Source organism: Acomys russatus, chromosome 10 (assembly GCF_903995435.1).
Source record: "Acomys russatus chromosome 10, mAcoRus1.1, whole genome shotgun sequence".
Classification (NCBI taxonomy): domain Eukaryota; kingdom Metazoa; phylum Chordata; class Mammalia; order Rodentia; family Muridae; genus Acomys; species Acomys russatus.
The window spans coordinates 45,278,295-45,304,451 of record NC_067146.1 but is presented as its reverse complement, the minus strand read 5'-3'; the positions used below and the strand labels follow the sequence as shown (position 1 = coordinate 45,304,451).

At 38.0% G+C, this 26,157-nt stretch overlaps 1 protein-coding gene across 3 annotated transcripts in view; it reads right to left on the bottom strand.

The window, feature by feature from the left end:
* Cacna2d1 (calcium voltage-gated channel auxiliary subunit alpha2delta 1) overlaps positions 1-26,157 on the bottom strand; it is a 430,688-nt gene that overhangs the window by 333,478 nt on the left and 71,053 nt on the right. For all 3 annotated transcript variants that reach the window (XM_051152078.1, XM_051152080.1, XM_051152079.1), the window contains exons 2-3: positions 14,313-14,394; positions 5,900-6,016 (exon numbers count right to left, since the gene is read on the bottom strand). In XM_051152078.1, the coding sequence (XP_051008035.1) occupies positions 5,900-6,016; positions 14,313-14,394 (199 nt within the window). The remainder of the gene's footprint in view (positions 1-5,899; positions 6,017-14,312; positions 14,395-26,157) is intronic.

Sequence of the window (26,157 nt, the reverse complement as noted above, 5' to 3'; positions counted from 1 at the left end):
AGCTTTGTAACCAAAAGGCTTTCTCACTTGCACAAGAAGAACCTACTTGTACAATACTGGCATAACAATTATAGGTGCAACCAACTTCTGTCAGCATCAGTCCTGGAGGAAAACTCTTTTGTAGTGGACAAAGGTTGCAGTAGGCAAGCAAGACTAGTCACACTGCTGAGAACTAGTAACTGTTATTATAACATTGTAGGCAAGCATCCAGCCACATATGGAAGAAAATAATCCAACATCCACATGTATATTGAGTGGATTAAGGAACATTGTGGAAGGCAAAGGAGAGAAAATGGAAGAGCTAGAAGAAGGAATGGAGTTTTGTGTCATTGTTTCTTCCAGATTGTGACATCCCATCCTGAACAGTGGTGGTGGAGGGTTAGATACGCAAGTTAAAGTTATGACAATTCATAACTGTGTAAAAAGAACACAAAGTCATTCCTTGAAGTTCTATAAGCAATGAACTATTGCTAGGGTAGAAAACTTCTTCACTGGAATGCCAGTGAAGAACAAGCGAGCTGTACAGGGAACTGTACTGACACTGCTTTCATGACTCATCACTCAATCTTGGGTGTGCTGTTCAGTGATGCAGGATGCTAAGTCACCCATGCTCTTTAAGTAACACAAATAAATTGTTGGTTCACCAAGCTAGACTGGGATGGCATCGTCTCATCTGACTGTTGCTGAGTCCCCATCTGGAGTGAAATATAGTTTGTTTACTTCTCCACTGGACAACTGGCACAATTACATGCAAGGAATATAACACTGCTAGTCTAACAGCTTAAGGATCAGAGTTAAACTGCTCAGTTAGATAAATTATCTAGCCCTTCCAGAAACAGACTAAAAACAAAAACAAAAACAAAACAATTTCACCGTGAATTAAAATATTTATTATTTCCCATTCTTCATTTTCAAATCTTAAGTTGAATATCAAGGTTAAATTAAGAAGTAGAGCAAATTATAGTATTTACAGCGTCATAATAAATTGGAACCATTTTAATTAAAGTTACAGGGATTGTGCAGGGGAGAAAGTATATACTGTGATTAGAAAAGTGTCAAAAGGAAAAAATTGTTTATTCTAACCTTGATCCTCTTTTCTCCGAACAAAGGAAAGCCTAGAGACATTCATTTCCTGAAGATCCCTTGACTCACTGGCTGGTGAACAAAGAAATCACTGACTTCATTTACATCCATCTCTCAGGGGATGCCACTGGATTGTTTGGTTACAAAGCCTTCTCCTATGGATTGCTCATTAGCACGTGCAGACATGTCAGCCTAGCTCATGCTGAAATGCATGCTAATAGCAGCATTAAATGCTTATTTCACTTATATTCTCAAACATCATTAGATCCAAGACTGTGTTAGAAGGGACCCAACAATGTCATCAGGACAATCACAGTTTTCCATCCTTCTGAATAAAATTTTAGGAAAAAAAAAAAGCCTTAAAACAGATAAACCTTAGAAATAAGATGGCTGAAATTGTCAATGTGCATGTAAAAGGTTAAAATGGGGTACTTACAGGGGCAGGATATCTGCAAGGAACTAATACAAATGAACTATGGCAATTGAGACATATCTTTAGCGCACGCGTATTCGCTCTTCGAAATAACAATAAAACTAAAATGTCAGCAAGTGTTTTTATTTTGCTTTCCCCTTTGTATTCCACCCTTTCTCAGTGTAAAGCAGTGTCTAGAGTTAGAAACACCTAAATTTGCCTCCTCTCATCGCTGAGTGCCTAATGGGCTTCATGCGTATCAGCCCCACCTGGAAGCTTATCAGAAATGTACCCCTAGCTCAGTCTACTCAATAAAAATCTGCACTTTAACAAGAACCATACGTGACCTGTGTGTGTATTAAGGTCTGAAAGCACTGCATACATTACTTATTAGATATATTTCCTTGGGCAAATTTTAAGAGTCCTGAAAGATCCACTTTTTGCATTGAAAAGTGAGATTAATAATAGTCGCTACACCACCGTATTACTGTGAGGCATAATTAGATCATTCTGCTTAGTATAAGCACTCAATAAAGTCTGACTGATATTAAGTTCTATCATCTACCTCTTATTTGCATGTTCATGATTTTTCAAGTATGTTTTGTAGGCAACACCCAGGTAAATTAAAGCTCCTTTAATCCAGATGTTTCCCTTCATATAAGCCTACAGCAAAAACAGAATTAATTAAAATAATGTCATCTTGTATCCATTCACAGCATAATAGGGCACCCGAGTTTCAATTAGCTTCAAAATATTTCCCTATGAAACCATCTATTCTATTTTCGTGGGAGGAAATAAGTTAAATAAAAAACTCAGTATGAAAACAAACATAAAGCTATCTCCCAGACATAAAATCTAACTAATTCTACGCTAATTAGCCATTATGACCTCTGAACTCTGTTATCCTGCAGGTAAGATCACCACTGATGCCGCCTCAGGATTCAAATAACACATCACATGTCTTTAATTTTAAGTATAAATGATAAATAAGAAAAAGTCTCAAAAAGCCCCCACCCATTTCAGTATGATTAAGACACTATGCATACGGTTCCATTCAACAGTATCTTATGGACATTAAGTAGAATCTTAAGCATTCCAATAGCAAGTACCTAAAATGTTATTTGCAAACATTTACATCTCTAAATGTTTTTACATAATATTAATCTCAAGAAAATTGAAGATAATAGTGACTTAAACAAGTTTATCTTACCATGGACTAGATAATGCTATATATTTAAAATTATAATAAATACTGAAATAACAATCTGATATAAATTCTGAACTAACAAAAACAGATATAAAAAGAGATGTTCCTGATAAATTTCAGGATCCTTGGATGCCTTCTGAACCATAATCAAAAGATTTAGAAGTCTCTCAAAATGTATATAAGAAATTGTAGGCCAAGATAACAGTTTGAAAATCTAACAGGAATGAGGCTTAAACTCCAAAATGGTGCTTGATGCACATATAATAATGACCTAAAAGATTGCTAAACTGGTGTGTGGGGGGGGGAGGGGGTTACAAATAGAAAGACCAACCATAATAAAAATATTAGCATTTCCCAAAGTTTTCTTAGTAACTAATAATATCAAAACAAAATCCTGGTATAGATTTCCCAAGTTAATTACATGCTTAGTCTATATTATTTGGATTTTTAAAAGGTTCTAGTAGCCTTATAGTACTTCTTTTAAAAAATACACGGTATTCCCGAAATTTGTGGATAAATGGATTGAGCTAGAAATGATCATAATGAGTGAGTTAACCCAGAAACAGAAAGACTCAAATGGTATATACTCACTTATATCTGCATACTAGCCCAAGGGGCATGTCCCACGAAAGCCTTCACTTACCAGGAAACTGGGACAGAGGGGAGGACATCCTATGGGGACTCTAGATGAGAGAAGCATGGGAGAATAGCAAAGTAGAAGGACCCAGAGGGTCCTAGAAACCTACAAGTAGAACATTATGATAGGCAGATTGGGCCCAGGGGTCCCGCTCAAAATAAGGCACCAGCCAAGGACAATACAGGTGGTAAACTTTAAACCCCTACCTAGATCTAGCTAATGGTCAGAACATTCTCCACAGTTGAGTGGAGAGTGGGATATGACTTTCTCACGTACTCTGGTGCCTCATATTTGACCATGTCCCCTGGAGGGGGAGACCTGGTGGCACTTAGAGGAAGGATAGCAGGTTACCAAGAAGAGACTTGATACCCTATGAGCATATACAGGGGGAGGAAGTCCCCCTCAGGAACAGTCATAGGGGAGGGGAATAAGGGGGAAATGGGAGGGAGGGAAGAATGGGAGGATACAAGGGATGGGATAACCATTGAGATGTAACATGAATAAATTAATAAAATAAATAAATAAATAAAAATAAAAAATACACAGTAAAAACTTATCGTACTAGCACTGTGGTCAGAGCTTAATGGGGGAAGAAAAACCAAATAATAAATAGTCATAGAAAAATTAAATGGAAAAAAGTTAACTTATATTAAAACATGAAATTATATATTAATTCTGCTACAAATTCTTTAAATACTTGGATATGAAAACCAACACTTGGGAACCTTTAAAATTATTCCTATTTTAAAATAATATATATGATCTGATGATAACAGAGGATTTCTAAATCAGAATGCTCAGAAATAAATGTAAAGTTGACTATGACTATGTTAAAATTAAGAACTTATCAAGAAGTCAAGTAAAAAGCCAAAAAACAAAAAATAAGTTAACTAGTTTGCATAACCACCAAGAATGGACCACCTATAAACCAACTAATAAAACACAAATGTGCAAACCATAGGAATATACCAGACTGAATGTATTTCCTCTTCAGAAATTAGCAGAGGTACTTCCCACTTCATAGCCACTTATTTACAGATAATTAAGAACTCTGACATTGTTATATCTGTTCAGAATATGAACTAATGAGACCTTAGATATTCCAAGCAGAGAACTGAGATGACAAAACATTTTGGCGGGAAACAGCTTCCATACTTTTATAAAGTGTTTTTGTGAGTTTATTTTTGTCTGGCAATTCTACTATCCTGGACTGAACATGAGACGCTGTTCAAATAACATCTAAATGTGAAAATCATCATCCTTTCTTGCCGGTGATTTTATTTTCCATGGCGTCCATTGCCTATGCTCATATATAGCCTGAAAATATTAACAATAAAATTCTAAACATGAGTAACCCATACATTTTCATATTCCTTGTCATTCAGACCTTACTCCATATTGCCCAGAATATGAGTCTTCCTGTTGAGCCGGGATGCAGTCACTTTGGAATAGCCATCCCTGTTATCACATGGCTGTAAAAGTCTCACCATGCTACCCTCTTTTGCCATAGCATAAAGTCTAGTGTATCCACCTCCTTTCGCCACTGAGGCATGCGTCATCTTAAACCATCACGGGTAAGCAAGATATTTGAAGACAACTTTTATTTCTTTACTATAATGTTATTAGTGATAATTGTTATTAATCTCATATGCCAACTTATAACTAAAACTTGATCACAGGTTAAAAAGGGGGACAGTGTAATTAGATCAATGGATCGTTTATCAGCAAATTCAACCTATCACAAAGGACTGTGAATCTGTGCCTCTTGACACTGTTTGAATCAATCTCCTGTCATAGATACTGGTTTAGTGTTCAATGACTTAAGGCCTCCCCTGTGTGGTATCAGGATTAGGCAGGACTTGGATTACATATAAATTAAAACTAAATGAAAGTCAATGAATTATACAAATTCAGTGGATACAGAAAAGCAAGCGTGAAAATTATGTACAGAATGATATATTACTATAACCAAAATTAGAAATACTTGTATAGCAAAGTATATATATATATATATACACACACACACACACATACATACACACAAATACACACTCACACTCATACACACACACATATGAGAAAAAGGTCAGAAGTGAATAATTAATTATCTGGCACACTGGGCACTTTGGTAGGAATGTCAGATCATGGGATAGGAGAGCACTACAGTTTATGTGCTAGTAATAATAATAGGGCTATGCTTTTGTATAGGTTAAAATATGTTCAGCGGATTATAATCTATAATGACTCACATAGGTATGAATTTGCTTGTATCAGCAAAATACACATCTCTGATGTATTGTAAAAAGGAAATTGTAATATAATAAAAATAAAACAATAGGTAGAAGGAAGCTATGAGTTTATTTGGGATTCTGTTGATTCCATAAACTCAACAATTGAACACATTACCAAGGAGGAAAAAAGTATATCAAATAAAAATCTCAAACATTGCAAGAAACATCAGTATCACATAGCCAAGGAAGATAACTCATAGAGAAGCCCGGACTGCCCGCCAAGCTCAGCCAGGGACTCTGGACCCACACCGCGCCAAACGTGAACTCACCACCAGAGCTTTGGATCTGTTGCTCAGAAGTTTCTCAATGTCTCGGGCTGCAATTTCCACCAGCTGGCGTGCATTATTTGGCTCCACAGTATACAGATCTTGGTATTTTTCATAAATCTATGTCAAAGGAAAAATAAAAGCAATGGCTGTTTATTTAGATCACAAATTCCATTCTGTTGTGTTCAAACCCAAAAGCACATAATTAGAAGAATCTACTCTTTTTTTCTTCATCACAATTCTTTTAAAGTTTGGATATATACAAGAAAAACATACAGAAATAAATGCAAATTTCTATAACACTGCTAGCTTACAAACACAATAGGTCAGGCCACTAATTATAAAACAGCATGTGCCACAGCAGTTCACATGTGCACTCTGAACTTAAGCTCAACTTCAAAGCTGGATAGCCACCCTAGGGGATGAACAGAAAACCATACAGCAGAAAAACATTCATGGAAGACATGTGTGAACAAGGTAGAGGATAGGTCATACTAGACAGACCATAAATGCCCTTCTGTGGCTATGAAGGATACATTGACTTCCTAAGTTTATGAAGACTAGAGAGAAATAAAAAGAGAATGGGTACAAACACCACATTGGGATTCACAGCAGTGACCAGAGACCCTCTACGATGGTTCACAGCTAGCGAAGTTGAAAACCTGAAAGCACTGACGCTGATGTTAAAGTTGTGGACAGCTTTGTGACTGCTTTGTTCTTTAAATCGTATTAAATGCGGGTATCTTTCTGTGTTTGACTATTCTTTTTTAGTTAAGTCACTAAATAAACTATGCCAAAGTAAACATACTGCATAAAATTAAAACCCAACCTCATTTCTGGCTTAAACTGGTGTCTGCAGAAGGATTTCCCCTCCAGCGGCATCATAGGCTGCACCTGGTTCACAAAACCTGTCCACTCTCAGCAGGAGAGGAGAAACTGTAAGTGGGAGGGTGGAAGCAGTGGCAGTGTTTGTGGCTGGAGGGCTGATCTGAGGAGGAGGTCCCCTCTGCACTGAGCAGATGGGGCTCACATGCATGACTTAACCATCTTTAAAGCCAGGACCTGGCAGCTTTTTATTGCCTTGTGAAAAGTGAATCCAAGCGTATACCAGAACCAGCTCTACCTACTTTTATTCTGAAGCCACAGAGGCAGTACAGGTTCTGAAGCCTGGTCCCAAATGAGCATAGATGCTAAGCGATAAATGTTTACTTCAACTGTATGCAAACTCTTATCCATTCATCTATCAAAGAGGGTGTCAGTTCTCAATGAAGATACACACACCCTTACAGATACATTTATTTATTATACACTGGGGGCATGGTAAGTGCTAAAGACTGATCTCAGGGGGTTACCCATGTTAGGAAAGCACTCAACCATTGAAGCACACCCTTATGCCTATAAATTTTAGGACATTACTAGCTAATTAATGTTTTTAAGGATATAAATCTCCACATGCTCTTAAAATAACCAATTCATTTAAACTCTGAAGTCATTTGAACACTGCCCTTGTGGATTTTCATTCAGAATATTTCAGAAACATTAGTTTTGTGGCTTAAACATCTAATACTTGGTTTCACCCTGGCCTCCTACATACCACCAGATGGCTTATGCTTTCACAGGATGGCTTAGCATGCTGTCTTAAACACCCAGGCTATCCTTGAAGATTTCCACCCAACATGAACTTCATTCATTTCAGACTAAAATGAGATCGTAGAACATCAATAACTGAATAGATTAATTGATTCGTGTTGCAAATAGATAAACCTCAGTATCATTTTAATTAATCCAAGCCAGTTAGGTCTGCAGTAAGAAAAAACAGGGCTAATTGATGGAAAATGTACTGATGCTTGTATCACTACTATCTTGTACATTTCTCTACAAAGTCTATCTTTCTTCTGGAGCAAGGAGTGTAAAATAGGTCCCACAATCACTGGAGATGATTCAAACATACATTTACTAAGTCACCTCATGTGTCACACATGTCCCTAGGTGTTTTGAAGAATGCATGGATTGTAAATGCATTTCTTTGAAATAAGTATATATTATTCCAAATATATGAAGAATATTTTAGAAAATTTTCTTGTTATTTTTTTTTAATGAGTAAATATTGGCTGTCTCCCAGCTGCTCATGTGTTAAAAGTACTATGTATTATTGGGAGGTAGAGAAACTTTTGTGTAGGTGGAGCTATTGAAGCTCCTTAGATCTTTGGTAAAATGTTTCTAAAGGGAATGTGGAAATACCAACATTCTCTTCTCTCTTGTTTGCTTCTTTCTTTGCTTTCATCCTGGCCATGATCATGGCCAGCATTTTTGCTCTGCCACATTCTACAACTATGATATGCTTGCTTGCAACCGGCACAAAGCTATGAGGCCAATCAGTCACGAACCAGAACTTTTACTGAATTAAAAAAACAAAAACAAAGAAACAAAACAAAAACCAAAAACGTCTCTCTTTTCTGTCAATTGTTTTGAGTATTTCGTTTAGTAACAGAAAGCTGACAAGCAGAGTAAATAAAATAAAAGCTGCTTCATAACACGTAAATATATTAAGTTAAGGAAGATTAAGCCTATAGTGCCAGTGTAAATATCTGGGTATGCTCTTTTATATATAAAATGAAAATTGGAATGCCCCCTCAGTCAATAAAATGAATCAATATTATACAACCACCCACCTAAAGAACTAGCCACAATTTTATGATTTAAAAACACATAATATATTATTTATTATAGGAAATATTGGGGAGGCTTGTAAAATCTTCCTATATATTAAGAAAACGTTTTTCAGATTCAAAGACATTACGCAGAGTTTGTGGTGGATGGTGACTATTCATAGCATAAGCATATTGAGCTTCCAGTCACTAAAATAATCTGTGTCGCTATAATCTTAACATGTTAATTTGTCACTGTTTAAAACATGGTATAAGTATCTTTGATTTTTAATTTTTCCTCTTTCCTAAAAGTTTGAGTGATCACCTTCATTGACATTTATCCAGTTTCTTTCGTGTAGGAAGAGACACCGTGGTGTAAATGGTATGGGTTTTTGGCACTAGACAGAGTTTCGGTAGACTCATGTCAGTGCCTCACACACCATGCGATACTGGCCTTTGTTTTTTATGAGAAGGTATATAGAGCGAAAGGAGAACTCAAGACAAGATGACCTGTCCTATGACACACTGATGTGCTTTAGTACTTTATAGTTCAAATCTTCCCATGGCGTCCACCTGCCACAGTCTTGACAAAAAGATAACGTCACCTGAACATTCTTTCTCACTCAGGATCTTAACAGTGTTGACTTGTTTTCATCGCTGCACTTAAAAAACAAGTTTCCCTGTGAAAATAATATAGGCTACAGTTTTTAGCTCTTTTTCAGTACAAACTTCCTTCAAATCTCTTTAGTTTAAACTGAATCCATATTTCCAATATAATCTTGAAAATAATACGTTTTAAAATATCACTATTATACTATATATGAAGTGGAACCATTTATTAATATAAATTTTAACCAAACTCCTAAACAGCAACATGTCATAAAATGCTACAGCCATCCCAAGAAGACTATTATCAGCATAATAATCTAATTTTGCAAGAAGTGTATGGCATAGTTAGACGTTCCACATAACATATTAATTTTTCACTTCAGAAAGGTTAAATTACATTTAACCAGCCATCGTTATAGTTTTGTTCAGGTTTTGAGTTATTTTGATGAAAATAATTTGAGCTTCATTTCATTATAAAAGAGCAAGCCTACTTCTCAGCAGCAGACAATACAAGGTAATCTGGCATGATTTGACAAGTCATTCACAAAGCAACTTTATACTACACAGGACCACTGAGAGTAAACATATGGATGGAGAGAGGAAAGTCTCTTCAGGGAAGTGAAAAAGAACCTACAAGTCAAGTTCAGTCCATCGACCAGGAGATAGCATCAGTGTATGTCAAGGGAATTACAGGATAAGGTTGATAAGTCCCAGACTGGGATTACAGGTATTGCCGTGTGTGGCTTTTTATATGGGTACAGGCGATCTGAATGTGGGCCCCCATGCATATACAGCAAGCACTTTACTAAATGAGCTATTTTCCAAGCCATTGAGACGAAACCTTTTTTTGTACTTGAATGCAATGAGAACAGCCAGCTAAGACCTGAAGGTGCCAGTCACCATCAACCTGCAGAACTGCTTGTCTCTGGACTAGACTCCCTTCTTGGGGTGAACAACCTTTTAGAAGCCCTGAGTTCTTACTGAAACCAAAGTCTGACAAAGTTTCCTAACTGGTGAGCCAATGTAACTAAGAACCCCAGACCTTCTTCTAGTGAGGAGGAGGAGGTGGCTATGAGAAGTCCCCAAAGAGAAAGAGGAAGGTGGAAAGACAAATGTCACAAAGGACATAACAGATCCCACAGGTGGTTGCATCTCCTTTTATGGCAGTGGCTTGCTTTTTCTGGGAGAGTGGTAGGAACAATCAAATGTAATGACGGAGATGTTCTGACAGACTGGCAGGATTCCGGTCTCTGTTAATACAACATTTGCAGATCCAGAAATGAATCTCACGGGAAAGACAAACAATAGCTTTTACTAGTTGATTTATTTTTAGGAAAACTTTGCATGTCTCCTAATTTGGATATGAGCTGATTTTCCAGAGTGTCATCATGATAGAAACAGTTGCTGGTGAATGTTTTATGAACCCATAGATGTCGCTTTCAAGAATGCCATGAAGACCTCAACCTGAAAACATAATCTGTTAGTGATAAAACATTATATTTTCCATTGATCAGTTCACTCACTATATTCTTTTTGGCAGAATGCATGTGTGCAGATGTTCAGAACTGACTGAGGATATTTACAATAATCTATAATTTAAAAAAAAATTAAGGGTAGATGTTAGCCAGGCATGGTGGCAAACTCCTGTAATCCCAGTACTCGGGAGGCAGAGGCAGGCAGATCTCTGTGAGGTCTAAGCCATCCTGGTCTACAAAGCGAGTCCAGAACAGGCAAAGCTACACAGAGAAACCCTGTTTTGAAAAACCAAAAAAAAAAAAAAAGGGGGGGGGGCTTCAATCTCATCCAACACAGCAAAAACAAAATAAAATAATGCATGCTGTTTGTAAATCTTGGTGTTTTTTAATCCTGTTTCATAGGCAGTAACATGTACATTGTGTAATCACAGCTTCAGTGGTATGCTATCATGTCTTGAACACATCTTTAGATAGAGCTATTTGCTCTGCCTTCTTTCATTGTGGTAGAATTTTGGTTGAGCATTTTGGATAAAGAGCCCTTGTTTATGACTTCCTCAATGAAATGGAAGAATATAACTAACTTTCTTCCATTGCAGTGTGAGCCAAATGACCTGCACCTAATTCACTGCATGTCTGTGTCCCACTCTCTTTCTATTAAGTCAGTGGCTCCCCACCATCCTAATGCCGTGACTCTTTCATACAGTTCCTCGTGGTGTAGTGGCCACAACCACAAATCATTCCATTGCTACTTCATAACTGGAATTTTGCTACTGTTATAAATAGTAATGTAAATATCTGTCATACAAGGTATCTGATATTCAATCCCCTAAAGGGGTCATGACCCACAGGTTGAGAATCACTGCATTAAATAAAGGCTGGGAAACAATAAGTGGAGGCATTCTTATGACTAATCTAGCTCTCCAGATTGCGACAGCAATGCAATCTTTGCTTCCAGAGATTTAATTAAAGGCAGGCTGCTGTGGCTGCCTGGCATTTTGTGAGCGCTGGAGACCTTAATTGCGGTTCCAGCCTTCTGAGGCAAGTGCTGAACCTACAAGGTACTTCCCTAGCCCCTAAGCTTGACCTTTAATAGAACAATAATTTACTAATGTAGGAATATTTAAAGTATGGAATTCATTTAACAATATTTATTGTTTTCCCTTGGCTAGTATTTCATGATCCCATAAAGCAATTTTCACAAAATTGCAAAAATAATTACATTAGTAATATAGCTAATTACAGTGGCTCTTGGCCTTTGGTGTACTGGCCTATGAAGCCAGTAAAAGCTAATTACATTAGTTTAGGAAGAAGCACTATTTCTACAATAGTGACTTTCAATCCTGGGACCCAGTAAATTCTACTATGTATTCAACTTCCGGCAGGGGGGGGTCCAACCTTCCTCTAGCACACCCCAGTGAGTATGCACAAAGCCTTGCATGGGATCCCCAGCACCACATAAATCAAACAAAAGAACACCCTGAGCAAGAGGCCTTCAATCTCAGCTCAAAGTTCACTCTCAATTTTAGAATTCTTTAGCTAATTTTAACTTTAAATTCCTATGAGAGGTTAAAAAAACTAAACTCAGCTAACAAATCAACAAACAACCCCCAACTCCCGCCCCATTTTCAAACATCATGACCTTTTTGCTAGAAAAAGAAATGAGTCAGAGAGGGTCATATATCTCTTCTTGTGCTTAAGACTGAGTTGTTTTTCCAGCAATGGCTCTCTCCCCTCTCCTTCCCTCCCTCTCTCTGATCCTCCAATGTTATGTATCATGTAATTCTTTATAATTCTCTGTCACTATATTATAACAGGTGTCTCATAAAGAAATAATTATCTAGACTTTATCTTCTTTATTCCATGTTGTCCTACTAACCCATCAACACCTATAATCATCTAAGCAATCTATCCTATACAGAAAAGCACAGCAGAGACCAGATGAGACTTTCTTTCATGATGATTTTTGAAGAAAAAGAGAGAGCAAATTCAGCATGAAAAGTTTCACACAGGAACAGCAGCAGTAGCATCAAGGAGGTCAGCAAGGTGAGAAGTAAGGCTAAAGAAGGAGTGAAGGAGGGGAGGCCCCCAGCAATGGCTCATTTTTAATCTTGTCAATGAAAGTTATAAAACTTAACAGTAGAATCTGCCATTTGTCTCTGTGGTTGAATGAAAGCTTTCCCTGTAGTTAACTTAAATCTATAAAAATGGAAATTAACAAAGAAAAATCTGCTTCTACAAATCCTATCCCTAAATAGAGGTTCACATACTACCTAATACGCTGGCACATACTCACACATTTCTGAAGTGACTCAAAAGCTGGAGCTTACAGAGCACCCTGTATCTGTGTGCTCAAGCACTAGGGACCATCAATACTGACGAGAAACTCAATTCATGCCCAGATATCTTCCAGACACAGGGTAAGTACCTTCTCAGAATCACGGGACTGAACGTGGTTTCCTCAGATCTCTGAATATCTACATATACGTAATGAGATATCCCGGGGATGGGACAGAAGTGTAAACTGAAATTCATTTACAATTGATGCATTTCTTTTATCCCTCAAAGGTTGTCAAACAGCGTGACTAGTATCATGTGCTGGAACTGCTCTCTGTCACACATGGGCGTCACCCCCACACTGCCAAAAGTTAAGATCTGAAAATAGTTCAGGTTTGGGTTTTCAAATTAGGGATATGGAACATAACCAAGGGATGTTGCATACATCCATGGTTTAATATCTGCATCTGTCTCCTGAAGACACTCTAAGATAATCTTTGAAGTATTTATTAAAAGGTTTTCTTTGGGAATTTCTGATACGTAAGTTAACTATATATTCCATGTTCTCCCAAAGAAGAATATTGCTATGCACATAGAACATTCCTAACTGGGAAATTTAATTTGCAAAATGCCACAAACTCCAAAACTTTTTGAGCATTTCCCTTGATGTCCAGAGTAAAATTCCCTACTTGACCTCATACGACTTGTTGCAGGTAAAACATGGGTGTAGTTAAAAAATGACACATGTTACTTTCATGTATAGGTATGTATCAATTATTAAAAATTAATGTTTACAATTGGGTCCTAACTTAATTTTCATGTACATTAAAGTTAAAAAAAATAAAAATAATAAAATAATTCTCAAATGTGACCATTTTCAATCAATACCCCCAACCAGGAATCTTTTTTTATACAATTTCATCTAATTAATACATCACAGGGTAAAATTCAAAGGCATCATTGTTTGCCTAGGAAAACAAGATAAAGTTCTAAATTTCATATTACTTTCTTAGTAAGCAGGAACAACCTCTATAAACACTTTTCAAATAATTTTAGCGTAAAATCTATCCTCAAGTTTGAACAAGTGTTCACATTGAGGACACTCTAACTAGACTTTAAGTCACCATTATGGGGAAATTCTAAAATACATCCTGGAAACTGGAGGCAGAGTTTTTAAAAAGTGCATGGCATCTAAATTGCAATCTGGGTAGGGAGCTAACAGTTTCATTGTTAGCCATGCCATTATGGTTTCCATTGGCCAGCGGTATGCAGGAACTACCACAAATCTTTGCTATGATAAGTGCATGAGAAATCATATAGTGTCTGTAAGGTAAAGCTAGTGTCCTAAAAAGCATAGCAGCACTCAAGCTAAGGAGCAGATTAACAAAATCCATGGCTGGAAGTACTCACATCAGCAAGCTGAGTCACGCCACTGGCTGTTTTTGCAAGTGTCACCAGGTCTTCTTGCATCTTATCCACCCATGATTTGATACTGTGGAATCAGAAGGAAAAGAGCTCTATCAGATTTCCCGCCAACAATGCTAACACAGGGATATTTTATGTATGTACTTCGTGTCCTTAAGGTTTGACTCTCCCTCCCAGTTCCCACTAAGATCACCTTCCCACTCCACCATCACACTGAAAAAGACTGCTGAACTTTCTTTCCGAAAAATGTTTGGGAGTTGTTCGTTTTTATTTGGCTCTTACAGTTGTATGTGTGTACATCCTTTCTGGATGTCGAAATGCTCCCAAACCAAAATGAGAAAAATGATGAGGGCATCTTGGGAATCAAGAGAGTAAACATTTGCTCACTCATAAAACTCCATGAAAATAGTTACTAAGTACAGCATTCAAAAACACATATAAACTACATCTTCTGAACATGAAACAAGTATTAGTAATAATGTCATATACTTCATCTACTACAAGTTATAAGGTTACAAATGTCTCGTGAAATAATGGCTAAAGACATTTTATTCCCCAGTGTAGCACTCTGGGGTTCTGAGCGACTGGACCAGTATTGCAGTTTTTATAGCAGTATTTTACTCATGAAAATTATTCCTTCAGCATTTAAGTTCAAACACTTTCAGATACGCTCTTGTAATTAGTGCAGTCAGTATCTTGAAACATGAAATACTAATATCAGTACATTGTAGAAGCATCTAAATCCAGACAGCAGCCAATGTTCACCATTCTAACCGATGCAGTTTAATGTTCAGCTTAAAGCTCTACATACGTTCCTATGTAGTATCATCGTGCTGCAAGTCTAAAATGTGTAGCCTTTTATCCAGGCAATTTAAAGGCATATGGACAACCCAAGGGAGGATGCTTAGAAGAGGGTTGATGCTTGAATTTGAACTTCGAGTATATATGCTTTGAATCAAGGAAAATGAAACATGTGGGTCTTTTCTTTCTTCAACAGTAAATTCCAACAGTTCATCAAATTATCAACTTCATTTCAGAAACAGAATAAAGGAAAGAAAGTACAACATGGAGTGGAGATCAAACAATATCTGGGAGAACAAATAAAAGTCAAAGAGAAGAAAGAAAAAAGGAAGACAAAGAAAGGTAGGTGGGTAGGAAGGGAGAGAGAGAGAGACAGAGAAAGAGAAAACTGAGCATCAGTGATAAAGATAATGAAGTGCCTATATAAAAACAGTCCAATTTACACAAGAAGCAAATTGCTTAGTAAATAAAATATATTGAAACCATGAATGCTTTAGCACAAATAAAATCAATATAAAATTTACCCAATAATTCTGTATGACTAGGAGAGAAAAGATAAATGACTATCAAAAACAAAAAAACAAAAAAACAAAAACAAAATAAAATATAACTTACAGAGCCATCAAAATAAATGGTGTGAGTTATGTCACAATTTTATAATTTATGCTATTATGAATGAGTATACATATCTGAAAATCAGTTTAAACACTAACCCAATCAGTATTAACTATTATTGTTAGATAAATAAAATGGTGCTCACTTTTGTAATTAGGAAAAAAATCCCATTAGTGTATGGGCAGAAGCAAAGACTACAGACAGACCTTTCTAATTCCAGTCAGATTTCCATGGCTATACACAGCTACTAAGTCCTAGACTCTAGAGAGAATGAATCATTTCTCAAATATAATTCCTACCGTTGACAAGTAGGAAGAAGTGTTAGGCATGCCTTAGCTGGGGAGGGGGAAGGGAAGAAAGAGAGAGAAAGAGAATGTGAGCCTATGTGTGTGTATGTGTGTACGAGCGTGAGTGTGTGTGTGTGTGTGCGTGTATACGTGTGTGTGTGTGTGTGTGTGTGTGTGTGTGTGTGTGTGTGTGTGTGTGTGTGTAGGGGCAGTGCATAGAGTCCCTTCCTGAACACTTGTCTGCATCACCTTCACATCCAAGTGCACTGTCACTAGAGATGTTCACAGAGGCAAACCATTCACTTGTGAGCTGAGAAGCTATTTGGGATCTATCCATTCTTCTCTGCTCCAACTGAAAAGCTACCAAAAATACTTTTGAAGGGCAAGTTTTTTTAATAGATGTTTTTTTTTTAACTGTTATCTAATTTTCTTAAAATATTCCAGAAGCTGGAAAAAATTCAGAGACTATAACATTTACATGTAATAAATTATATCACATACCACTGAAAACATTTTCATATTCTCTATCTGTAACACTGTCTGAAAAGCACTAGCACATGCTAGAAAGAATAGCAAAAGACAAGTTGGGTTTAAAACTAGGTCTGGGCAAAGGAGAACAAGAATAAGAAGAATGTGATGATGGGAAAATGGTTTTGGTGCCAAGAGAGAGTCATTTAATGCCTAAACACTAAGGAATGGAAAGACAGATGTAGGAGAAAAACTGAGCACCAGCCCCCACTCCCCTCCATTCTTACGTGGGCTCTCTGACTGCCTCCAGGAACCCCATTAGTGTAAGAGCTAATTAACAAAAGAAAAGCATAAATGTTTTATTCATTTTCCACGTACACGGAAACTCTCACAAGAGAGTGGAGTTCAACGACAAAAGACAAAGTACAACATATGTATGTGGTGGGATCAACAGGACAAAAAGAGTATCTGGACTTTGAAAATAGAAACTCCAGAAATGTTACCAAGAGACAAGGGAGGGACTAGGAAAGAGTGGAAGATCAAGGTCACTTCAGATTTTCTTTATATTCGGGTTCACTTAGACTCCAATTACCCATCTCTTGTGATCAAGGCTGTTTCTCAGGTTTAATACATATAGAACACTCCTCCCAAAAGAATTTCTTTGGCTTGCTAAAGGTAGGAGAAAAAAAAAAAAAAAAGACTGGGTGCAAATATGTGACTACAGTTAGAAATAACGAGCATGCTAAACTTGAACATTTGAAATGACATACCATCATGAACCCCTTCAAATGTTCGTGGCAGTAATTGCTTAAAAAGTGGTATTTGAAACACAAGTAGGATCTGACAAGGTTAAAGGAATTAACAATGAAGGAACATGAGTAATAGGCTTTTTCCTTCTCTGGGTGATGCAGATTTAGGCCAAGTTACACCAGATTAAAGCAGATAAAGGCAAGTTTATCAGGCGCTGCTCCTGGGGGTGGGATCACCAATCTCAAAGATCAGGGCTGAGGAAGTCTTTTTCTTGGACTAGGGCAGGGAAGTTTTGTAAACTGTAGGCGAGGGGTGATGACAGGTCAGCAAGGAGCTGGGTTTGTGCCCAAGTATGGTCAAGATCTGAGCACTTAGGCTCAGCCACTTGGGTGGCTGTCAGCAGCAGGGGAGGAGGGTGCATGAGCTGCCAAGACTGTAGCACTGGGCTCTTGGGCCCTTCCTTTGTTCCCAGGCTTCCCAGGGCCTGCAGGGTTGGAGGAGGAGGGCAGATAGGGTTTGCCAGCGTGTGCAGGGTCAAGCAGAGGTTCCAGCAAAAGAATGGTGTTCTCAAGTCAATTCATCAAGTTTTACTAGTTGGAGACCATCCTAATGCTTAGGTAATGAAGTGACAGGAATTGGGCACGGGGGTAATTCAGCCAAAAACATGCTATAAGCCAACTCTTAAGTGATATTATTGAAGATTCTGTTTGCATGCTCAAATATGATCGGACCATTAGAAGATGAGGAGCTGGGCAGTAACAAGATCCAGTAGACGCCTACAAACATGAGACTATAAATATTCCTAACACCAAGTAAATGGCGGTTGGAGGGCGGGGCAGAAAAAGAGAGGGGGGAGATAGGAGCTTAAAAATCACAATTACTCAGTTAACTCAATAATAGTAAAAGGAAGGCAGGGGAAAGGTGGGGAAGCTACATGGAAGTAATTAGCTCAATGACATTCTGATGTAGGCACAAGACTACAGGTACATTGGGACACACCAAGTGGAAGAACTGACAGGTGATTTGGGAAGTTTCTCAGGAGCAGATGGGCAGCAAGCATTTGGCTACATGGTTAGCAGGCATTGGATAGGTTAGAGGCTTCCACAAGTTGGTCTCTGCTAGTTTGTTTCTGTTTTGCTGAGTTGTTGGAAATTGATCCCAGGACCATGCACATGCTGGCCAGGTGCTCTACTGCTGAGCTCCACCCCCATCAATGATTTTGCTTTTGTTGAATTCGTGGTGCTTTTCAGAGACCTGAATGTAACGGGTTCAGACCTGTCAGAAGTAAAGCCTGTATGAAATACAAAGGTTGGTGGTTACAGTGCCTAGCAAGGGCATGGGCAAATCAATGGAGCAACCCCTACAGGTCAAGTACTAGGAAGGAAATAAACAGTAATTAGAAACCTGGAGGCAACCATTAATAAGCGAGTAGGGGGTATGAGTTGTGACAAGAGAAGAGCATTTAAGACCAAAGAAAGGGACCACAGAAGCTCTGAGACCAGAAGAAACAACTTCCAAGGATCACAGATCTACATGAAGTCATCCCCCAAAAAAGCGAGAGAAGAGGTGTCTACTTTGTCGTGGAGCAGAATGAGAGGTAGTGTAGAGTCTGAAAAGGAATGGAGGAGGCCTTGGGGCTCCCATTTGTTTGTTTGTTTGTTTAACAAGATAGAGCTATGGGCCTGTTTCTATATAAAAGGTCAACAGAAAAGTGGAGGTGGGCCAGGCGTGGTGGCGCACGCCTTTAATCCCAGCACTTGGGAGGCAGAGGCAGGTGGATCACTGTGAGTTCGAGGCCAGCCTGGTCTACAAAGTGAGTCTAGGACAGCCAAAGCTATCACAGAGAAACCTTGTCTCAAAAAAAAAAAAAATGTGGAGGATATGCCAGAGAGACCCCATCATTTATTGGCAATGATGGAGATGGTATACACTATCCTAAAGGCGCTCTTCTCCTACGCTTATCCTCTGAAGACTGCTATGGTCCAAGTGTCCCGAATCACAAACACATCAAAAGCTTCCTGCGGTAAAGAATAGCAGAAGCAAAGAGACCATGGAGACAGACCATCTCCAGGTTGTTGGTGTCCACCCATTGTCTCCTATGGTCCTGCAGTCCTCCTTCAGCAGGACTGTCCAGAGAACGGACAGCTGTACCTTGGCCCAAGCATCTTCATTTTCTCAAGGTTTCTGTGTCGCTAAAATATTTTGTTGCCCGTTAATTTGTATGATGCTCTTTTATTAATCTTTGTGTTCTAATAGTCCTGTTTTAGCTTCTCCAGTTGTGTTGATAAAACATGAAAGAATTCTGGCCAGTTTGAGAACGCCAAGCAGAGGCCCATCTCTTAGGCACACTTATATTCTTTCAAGACAGCAATTGACACAAACCACTCTGAGACATGATTTTCACAATATTAATTCTAGCATCCAACACACAGACTTTATCATAAACATGAGAAGGTAAAAAAAGTGTGGAATGAATTCAGAAATGGCAAAATAAACAGGGAAATGATGCATGGTTCTACAGGAAGATACTTCTTCCATGAAAACCGGAAGGAAAATGTTACAACTCTTCAGACAAGTGGAAACGATGAGAAGGACTAGAGAAAGCCGTTGAGATAACTAGCTCCACTTCATTTGCTGTGTAAGGAAGTGGGAAGCTATCTGTTTACTGACAGTGGGTCTTCAGCTTGGGAGTTACTGGAACGATGACTGAAGAGGACTAAGACTTTGAACCACACTGGAAGATATCCTGTTCACTGATGCTGGTCAGCATGGCTATGTGTACACCTACCCAGCACAGGCAGCATCCCACAGGATTCCATGACTGTGGGGCAGGTGTGAAAGGAGGGCAAGGAAAGGGAAATTGAAGGCTCTAGCAATTTGAAGATCTCTACAGATTCTAAACAGCAAAGACTGCTACAGTATTCATTAAAGTGTCAATACTATATTCATAAAGTACTAAACCCTTTATCTATGGAAGCAAAGACCCTATAAAAGTATTACGATGAAAACCTGTATGTTAGAAATTTTCAAAGTTTTCTCATTTTTTAAAAAAGTTATTAAGCTGTTATCCTAATAGCTTTATAAAAAGATCTTGCTGTTCATAATAAAGAGCGCAGATCGCTAGAGCACACATATTTCATTTTCAAACATTTTAAAGAACACATACGTGTTTTCAAAGAACAAATGCTTGAGGTGGAAATGTAGCTCAGTGGTAGAATCTACTTAAGATTAGAGAGATGGCTCAGTTAGGAGAAAGTACTTGCCATATGAACATTAGCAACTGAGTTCAGATGCCCAAGCTCTTAGCTGGGTGCGGTGGCGCTGCCTTTAATACCAGGAGTCCGGAGGCAGAGACAGGCAGATCTCTGTGGATCCAAGGCCATCTTGGTCTAAACAAAATTGTCCGAATATCTAAAGGGTTAGTTCTATAATTCAAATTAAAATGTTTATAGAGTGTCGTAGCAAAAAAGCAAGCATTGTAATTCTCCTAGGTCCCGAGAATGCATTTCACTGTTACTAGCAAGATTCCAAGTGTTTAATGTTCTCTACAGAGTCAATGTGACAGGAAGCACCCATCGATATACCTACAAAGATGGGCAAGTATTTTATTGAATAAGAAAAATATTATTTATGCCTATGGTGATTTATGGTTTACAAATAGCCAAAATTCTAAAACAACAACATATAAATGTTTTATTTTCATGTAGTTTGATAGAATAAAGCAGCTCTTAAATTAATGTTCTTTTTGAGGGTCAATTTGCAGGTGACATAACATCTTTCAAAATAGTCTGTTCTCAAAAAGAAAGAAAAATGATAATCCATTTCACTTTTACATATTTGAGGAACTTCAAGCTCAGAAAAGCACAAATTACATCCCATTTAATCTATTGTAAAGTGCAACAGTTGAGTAGAAAGTGTCAAGCTATCGATTTAATTGTCTTAAAAGCTAAGCAGAGGAAAGAATTTGCTTGGTTAGAACAATGGAGTCACACTGCTCTAAGAACTTGACCCCAACGACAACTGTGCTTCTTCCTATGTTGGTGTGGGTAAGTCCTGTGTAAAAATAAGTGAAATATCTAAAATCACTGCTATTAGTAGGGAGAAAATATTGAAACAGACACATCCTTCTGCATTTGCTCCACTACCAATTACCATGGAGACAAAAGAATGTGGGCCTCAGCACAGAACAAAGGGAAGAGGACTTGCCTTGCTGCAGTGATGGCTGTAGCAGAGCAATGACATCAAGAGGCTCCTGGACCACTGCAGGCCCTTACCTGGGGCAATTCTCTGCCTGTGCCTTCTCCTGAGGCAATTCTCTGTTTGTGCCTTTACTTTTAAGCAAAAATTTTGTATTTAACCCAGACGAAATGAAAGACACAATAATGTTTTAAGGAGCAAGGAATAATTAAAATGCCTAAATAGCCATTTCAACTGTGCTAGTCTATAAATATCATGTTCATAAATGTAAATAATAAGATATTTCAAAAGTAAAGTGTTCTACTTGCTATAAATATTTTACCAATGACAAACTACTTCTATTTTTGTTATATAATAAACCTCCCATGGTGTCCCTGAAATTGAGTAAAAATAGCATTAAGTAACCCAAAGATTTAGGAGACACACAAATTTACTAAATATGCATTTCTTAAAACATGGTAACAATATGCAGGTGAGTATGCATGTCTGTGTGTAATAAAATCACTTGTAATCTACTTTATGTCACAGGATGATTGGGAGATGGGGAAGATGCTCCACGAGTGTTCATTTCTGAAATTACTGGCAATTCAAGCATTTTCAGTAACACTGCTGCTTTCTTAGAAGGAAGCTCCTTCCACTTGTGAGATGCTGGATAAAATCTTTATTTTATCCAGAGGAATCCTGGGAAAATGAGAGAAAAATGTGATCACACTAACCAGAGTGAAAAGGAAAAACGCTTGGGAGTAGAAAACAAAGCTATGTCAATAGTAAACCTCATTTTCTGCCAATCCTCTATCTGTGCCTTTGTTTTCCATTGGCCTTTGCCTGAATGTGTGTGAATCCACTTTACGGTTAGTCATATTCTCAGTTTTCAAAGAGCAGAAAGGCTTCCTGAAGCGGACTTTGTCTGTCATCCTGGACTCATTTTGTTTCATCTGCATGTTTTAAATTGACTGGTTAATAGTTTCTGCCTAAACTGCTGTAATTTGTTTCTGGATTCCAAATGAATAATCAAAATGCTTTCTGGTGGACATTAAAGTGGAGTCCCATGTTAGCTAGCTGGGGAATGGGAAGCAGGGGTGGGGTGGGGTGGGGTCACATGTGGGATTCGCTCCCTGTAGCCCTTAGCCCTTTCCTTTGCCTTTTATCATTCAGCACCACAGTTGGTTACAACCTCCAGCACCATCCCTGCAGAGCCTGATGCCAACTGGGGTGTCCCACATGGCCACACAATCTGCTGCTGGTGTTTCTATGAACCAAATGAGCTGACTTAACAGTTGCTCATTACAAATCCCCATTCATTTTAGTGAGGACCTCTCCTGTCATTTTTCATTTGTATTTTTCCTTGGCCATTGCAAATGAGTTCACAAAATTTAGTTTAATATAATGTAAGCACATAAGCATTATTTAATGTCATGACAAAAACTTCTTCATGTCCTTTTCTCTCAATGATTATATGTGCAATCAAATATCCCTAGTCTTGCAAACTCCTAAAATGCTTATTAACATTGGGACACCAATCTACGTGAAAACACTTCTCCCCCATTAGGCTTTGTCTCTGCAGTCACTTTGGATGCCTCACAAACATGTCACTTTGTCTCATTCTATAATCATGTTTCCTGCTAGCTGAAATCTTAACTTAATTTCTTCAGCCTCACCCCCATTGCCCAAACCATCCTAACAGGCTGTTTCAGGTTGTTCTTCTTTTAAACTAAAGTCTTCAAAACCTCTGAAATGGTTCTTCCTTGATTTTCCTAAGCTATATCCAGCCTGTCCTACAGAACTTCAGGCAGTGATGGACTGTTCTGAATCAGCACTGAATGCAAAACACCACTCATAGATGGGCCATGTAATTCTGTGTAGTGACATCTCAGAAAACATGCATATGTATCCTTATACATATGGAGTGCAGATTCAGAAAACAACTAATTGGACTTGCAGCATGTACATTTCAGGGACTATTATGACTGCACTGTTTGCACAAAGTCTTCAACTATTACAAATGTCTACTGAGATAAATTCTAACTCTCTTATTTTAGAGGTGAGGAATTAGGTATAATGACCTTAAGTTGCCTAAATTTACTCAAAGAAGCAAAGTAGTTTGTTCTTTAAAAAGGAACAGAATTCTTACTCATTTCAAATTCTATGATCTGAAACATTGGTATTCTAATCATCACACATTATAGGAGCCCTCAACTCTGGCCATAACTTCTGTTTTATAGATTATGATAGCCATGGGTTCAAATTCTATTTCCCACACATAAAAAATGTAAAAATGACATTTACAGAAGTCTTTATTCTTACATAGAAAGAAAAATGTGTGCTTTCATTACTAACAAAAACCCCAAAAACCTATATATTTTCCTCTTTCCCACACAGTATAATGTATGTATGTGGTTACATACATGTGAGAATTCTTTCAAATTGAGACTTTTGAGGCTTCCTCTGAATTAACAAAGTAAACAAGCACTATCTATGTTATTTACAGCCAAAAACTGGGTTGCTTTCATTAGCACAACACAAAATTGTTGAGGTTAGACACTAGGTCGACAAAAGGAAAGTCCCACATTGCTCACAGCACACACACACACACACACACACACACACACACACACACACTTGATGTGATGTAGAAGGTTAAGTGTAGAATCTATTTCAGTGTGTGTCTTAGTATAAAATACCCTAAAAACAACAGTAGGAGTTTAGCGAGAAATGGACAAACATGGCTGCTACACCCAGCCTTCATTATTTTCATGATGCAAGTTCACATACACAAACAAATGCGTGGACTTAAAAGCCAGGGCCTAGACTGGCTGGTGAGGGCACTTCTTTTAAACACAGCCCATGGGATAATTTATCTGACAGCTGTTCCAGGGCAGAGTTTACTTAACAATCAAAAGCTGTCAAGGCAGATACATTAACTTGCAAATAAGAAAGACTATAACTCAGTCTCTGAAGAACAGAATCAGAGAATGCTGCAAGTTTAGTTTACCTCCAATATGCGTAACCTTTTTTTCTGGAGTACAGCGAACTGGAGAACCAGGAATGAATCCTTCCAACATGAGATGGGAAATAAATGCCCAGCCAGAAAAGATATTGCAATTTAATTGCTTTCAACCTTTTTGACCCCCAGAATGTGGTTTGTTGACCCTCTTTGGCTGAGCAGTGCATGTGCTGCCCAGCACACAGAAGCCATTCCAAACAGAAGGTTCCTTCATGGACAAAAATTACATCCAGCTTCCTCTTCTGAGCTGTCCAATACACACAGAACCAAAATTTTGGTTTTGATTTGGTTTCTATTCAGCTATATTTCCCTATTAACCATAAACTTTTAAAAAAGAGAATAAGTTTTTTTTAAGTCAATGTTTTTAAAGTTCAAATAAACAAAGACAGGGAACTAACACTGGTGCAGTAGTGGGGAATAGGATGTGCATCTTTAGAGATGTTGGGGTCCGAAAAACCAAAACACCTCACACAATCACAAGAGTCCCACAAAGCAAGATCTGCATTTGAGTTAAGCCACAAAAACTGACCAGTCAGAGACAACAGCACAGACTCTGGAGCTGCCTGTGACTTTGAACGCTCATCTTAGTGTTTAAGCAGATGACAGAATCTTACTTTACTCAGGCAGCCACTGATTGATTGATCGGGGCCACAGAACAGACTTGGGAGCTGAACTTTGATCCCAGAGAGAAATTGCACAGAATTTTAAAAGGATGGAATCCCAAAGCAAAGGGAAGTGGGGCAGGGTGTAGCAAGTAGGGCAGGCTGTAGCATTGTCGAATCATACTTTGACACACGGGGCTGAGCAAGGGAGTAAACATGGGCAACCAGGCCTTATCCAGGCCACCTAGTTTCAGGATCATAGACTCAACTTTCATAGTCAAGTCTCCTCCTGAACTTTTGGCCTGGGATTCAAGATGATAAAGGAACAAAGGTGTGGACAGGCTGCACAGAGCCAATAACGTCATGATAGGCAATACATTTATGACTTGTGTGCCTTAGTTTAGATGATCATCAACTTCTCATTACACATCTTTTGCTGGGTAACAGACGAACATGGAACACCTCAAGAATCAGGGTACGAGTTGGTTCTGGGCTCTGAGAACATGAACTTACTTTTATCCCTGTCTGTAAGACAGAGGTTGTTCTTGAGGTGGCTAGAGTTGGGCAACTGTCTCCTAACAGCGATATAATGTACAGCATGTGGATGAAATTGAAATATTTTATTTCACTCAAGATTTAGTTGACCAGATTTCAGTAGTTCTTATCATGCACAAAAACTAATAGTGAAATAATGGCTATCTAACTGTAGGACCTTATAGCATCAAGTAATATTGAAAATAACTAATATGTTCTGTTTTAAAAATTAATTTTTTGCTTACTAAATAGCAAAAAGCCAAAAGTTTTAATACTGTTAAATAATCCCTTTCAAAAAGCGATTGTTTGATAAGAGTCATGCAATAAATACTAAAGACAGGGAAAAATTAATGCCTCTAATTGACTTTCCAAATTATATAACCTTTGCAAATATTTAAGTAACAATATTATATGACAACCTTTCATACAATGAAAAGTAGGTCAAAACCTAAGCATTTCGAGATACATATATATATATATATGTGTGTGTGTGTGTGTGTGTGTGTGTGTGTGTGTGTGTGTGTGAAAAAGCATCTTACATAACTATATCTAAATGGAGTTTCTATGTTACA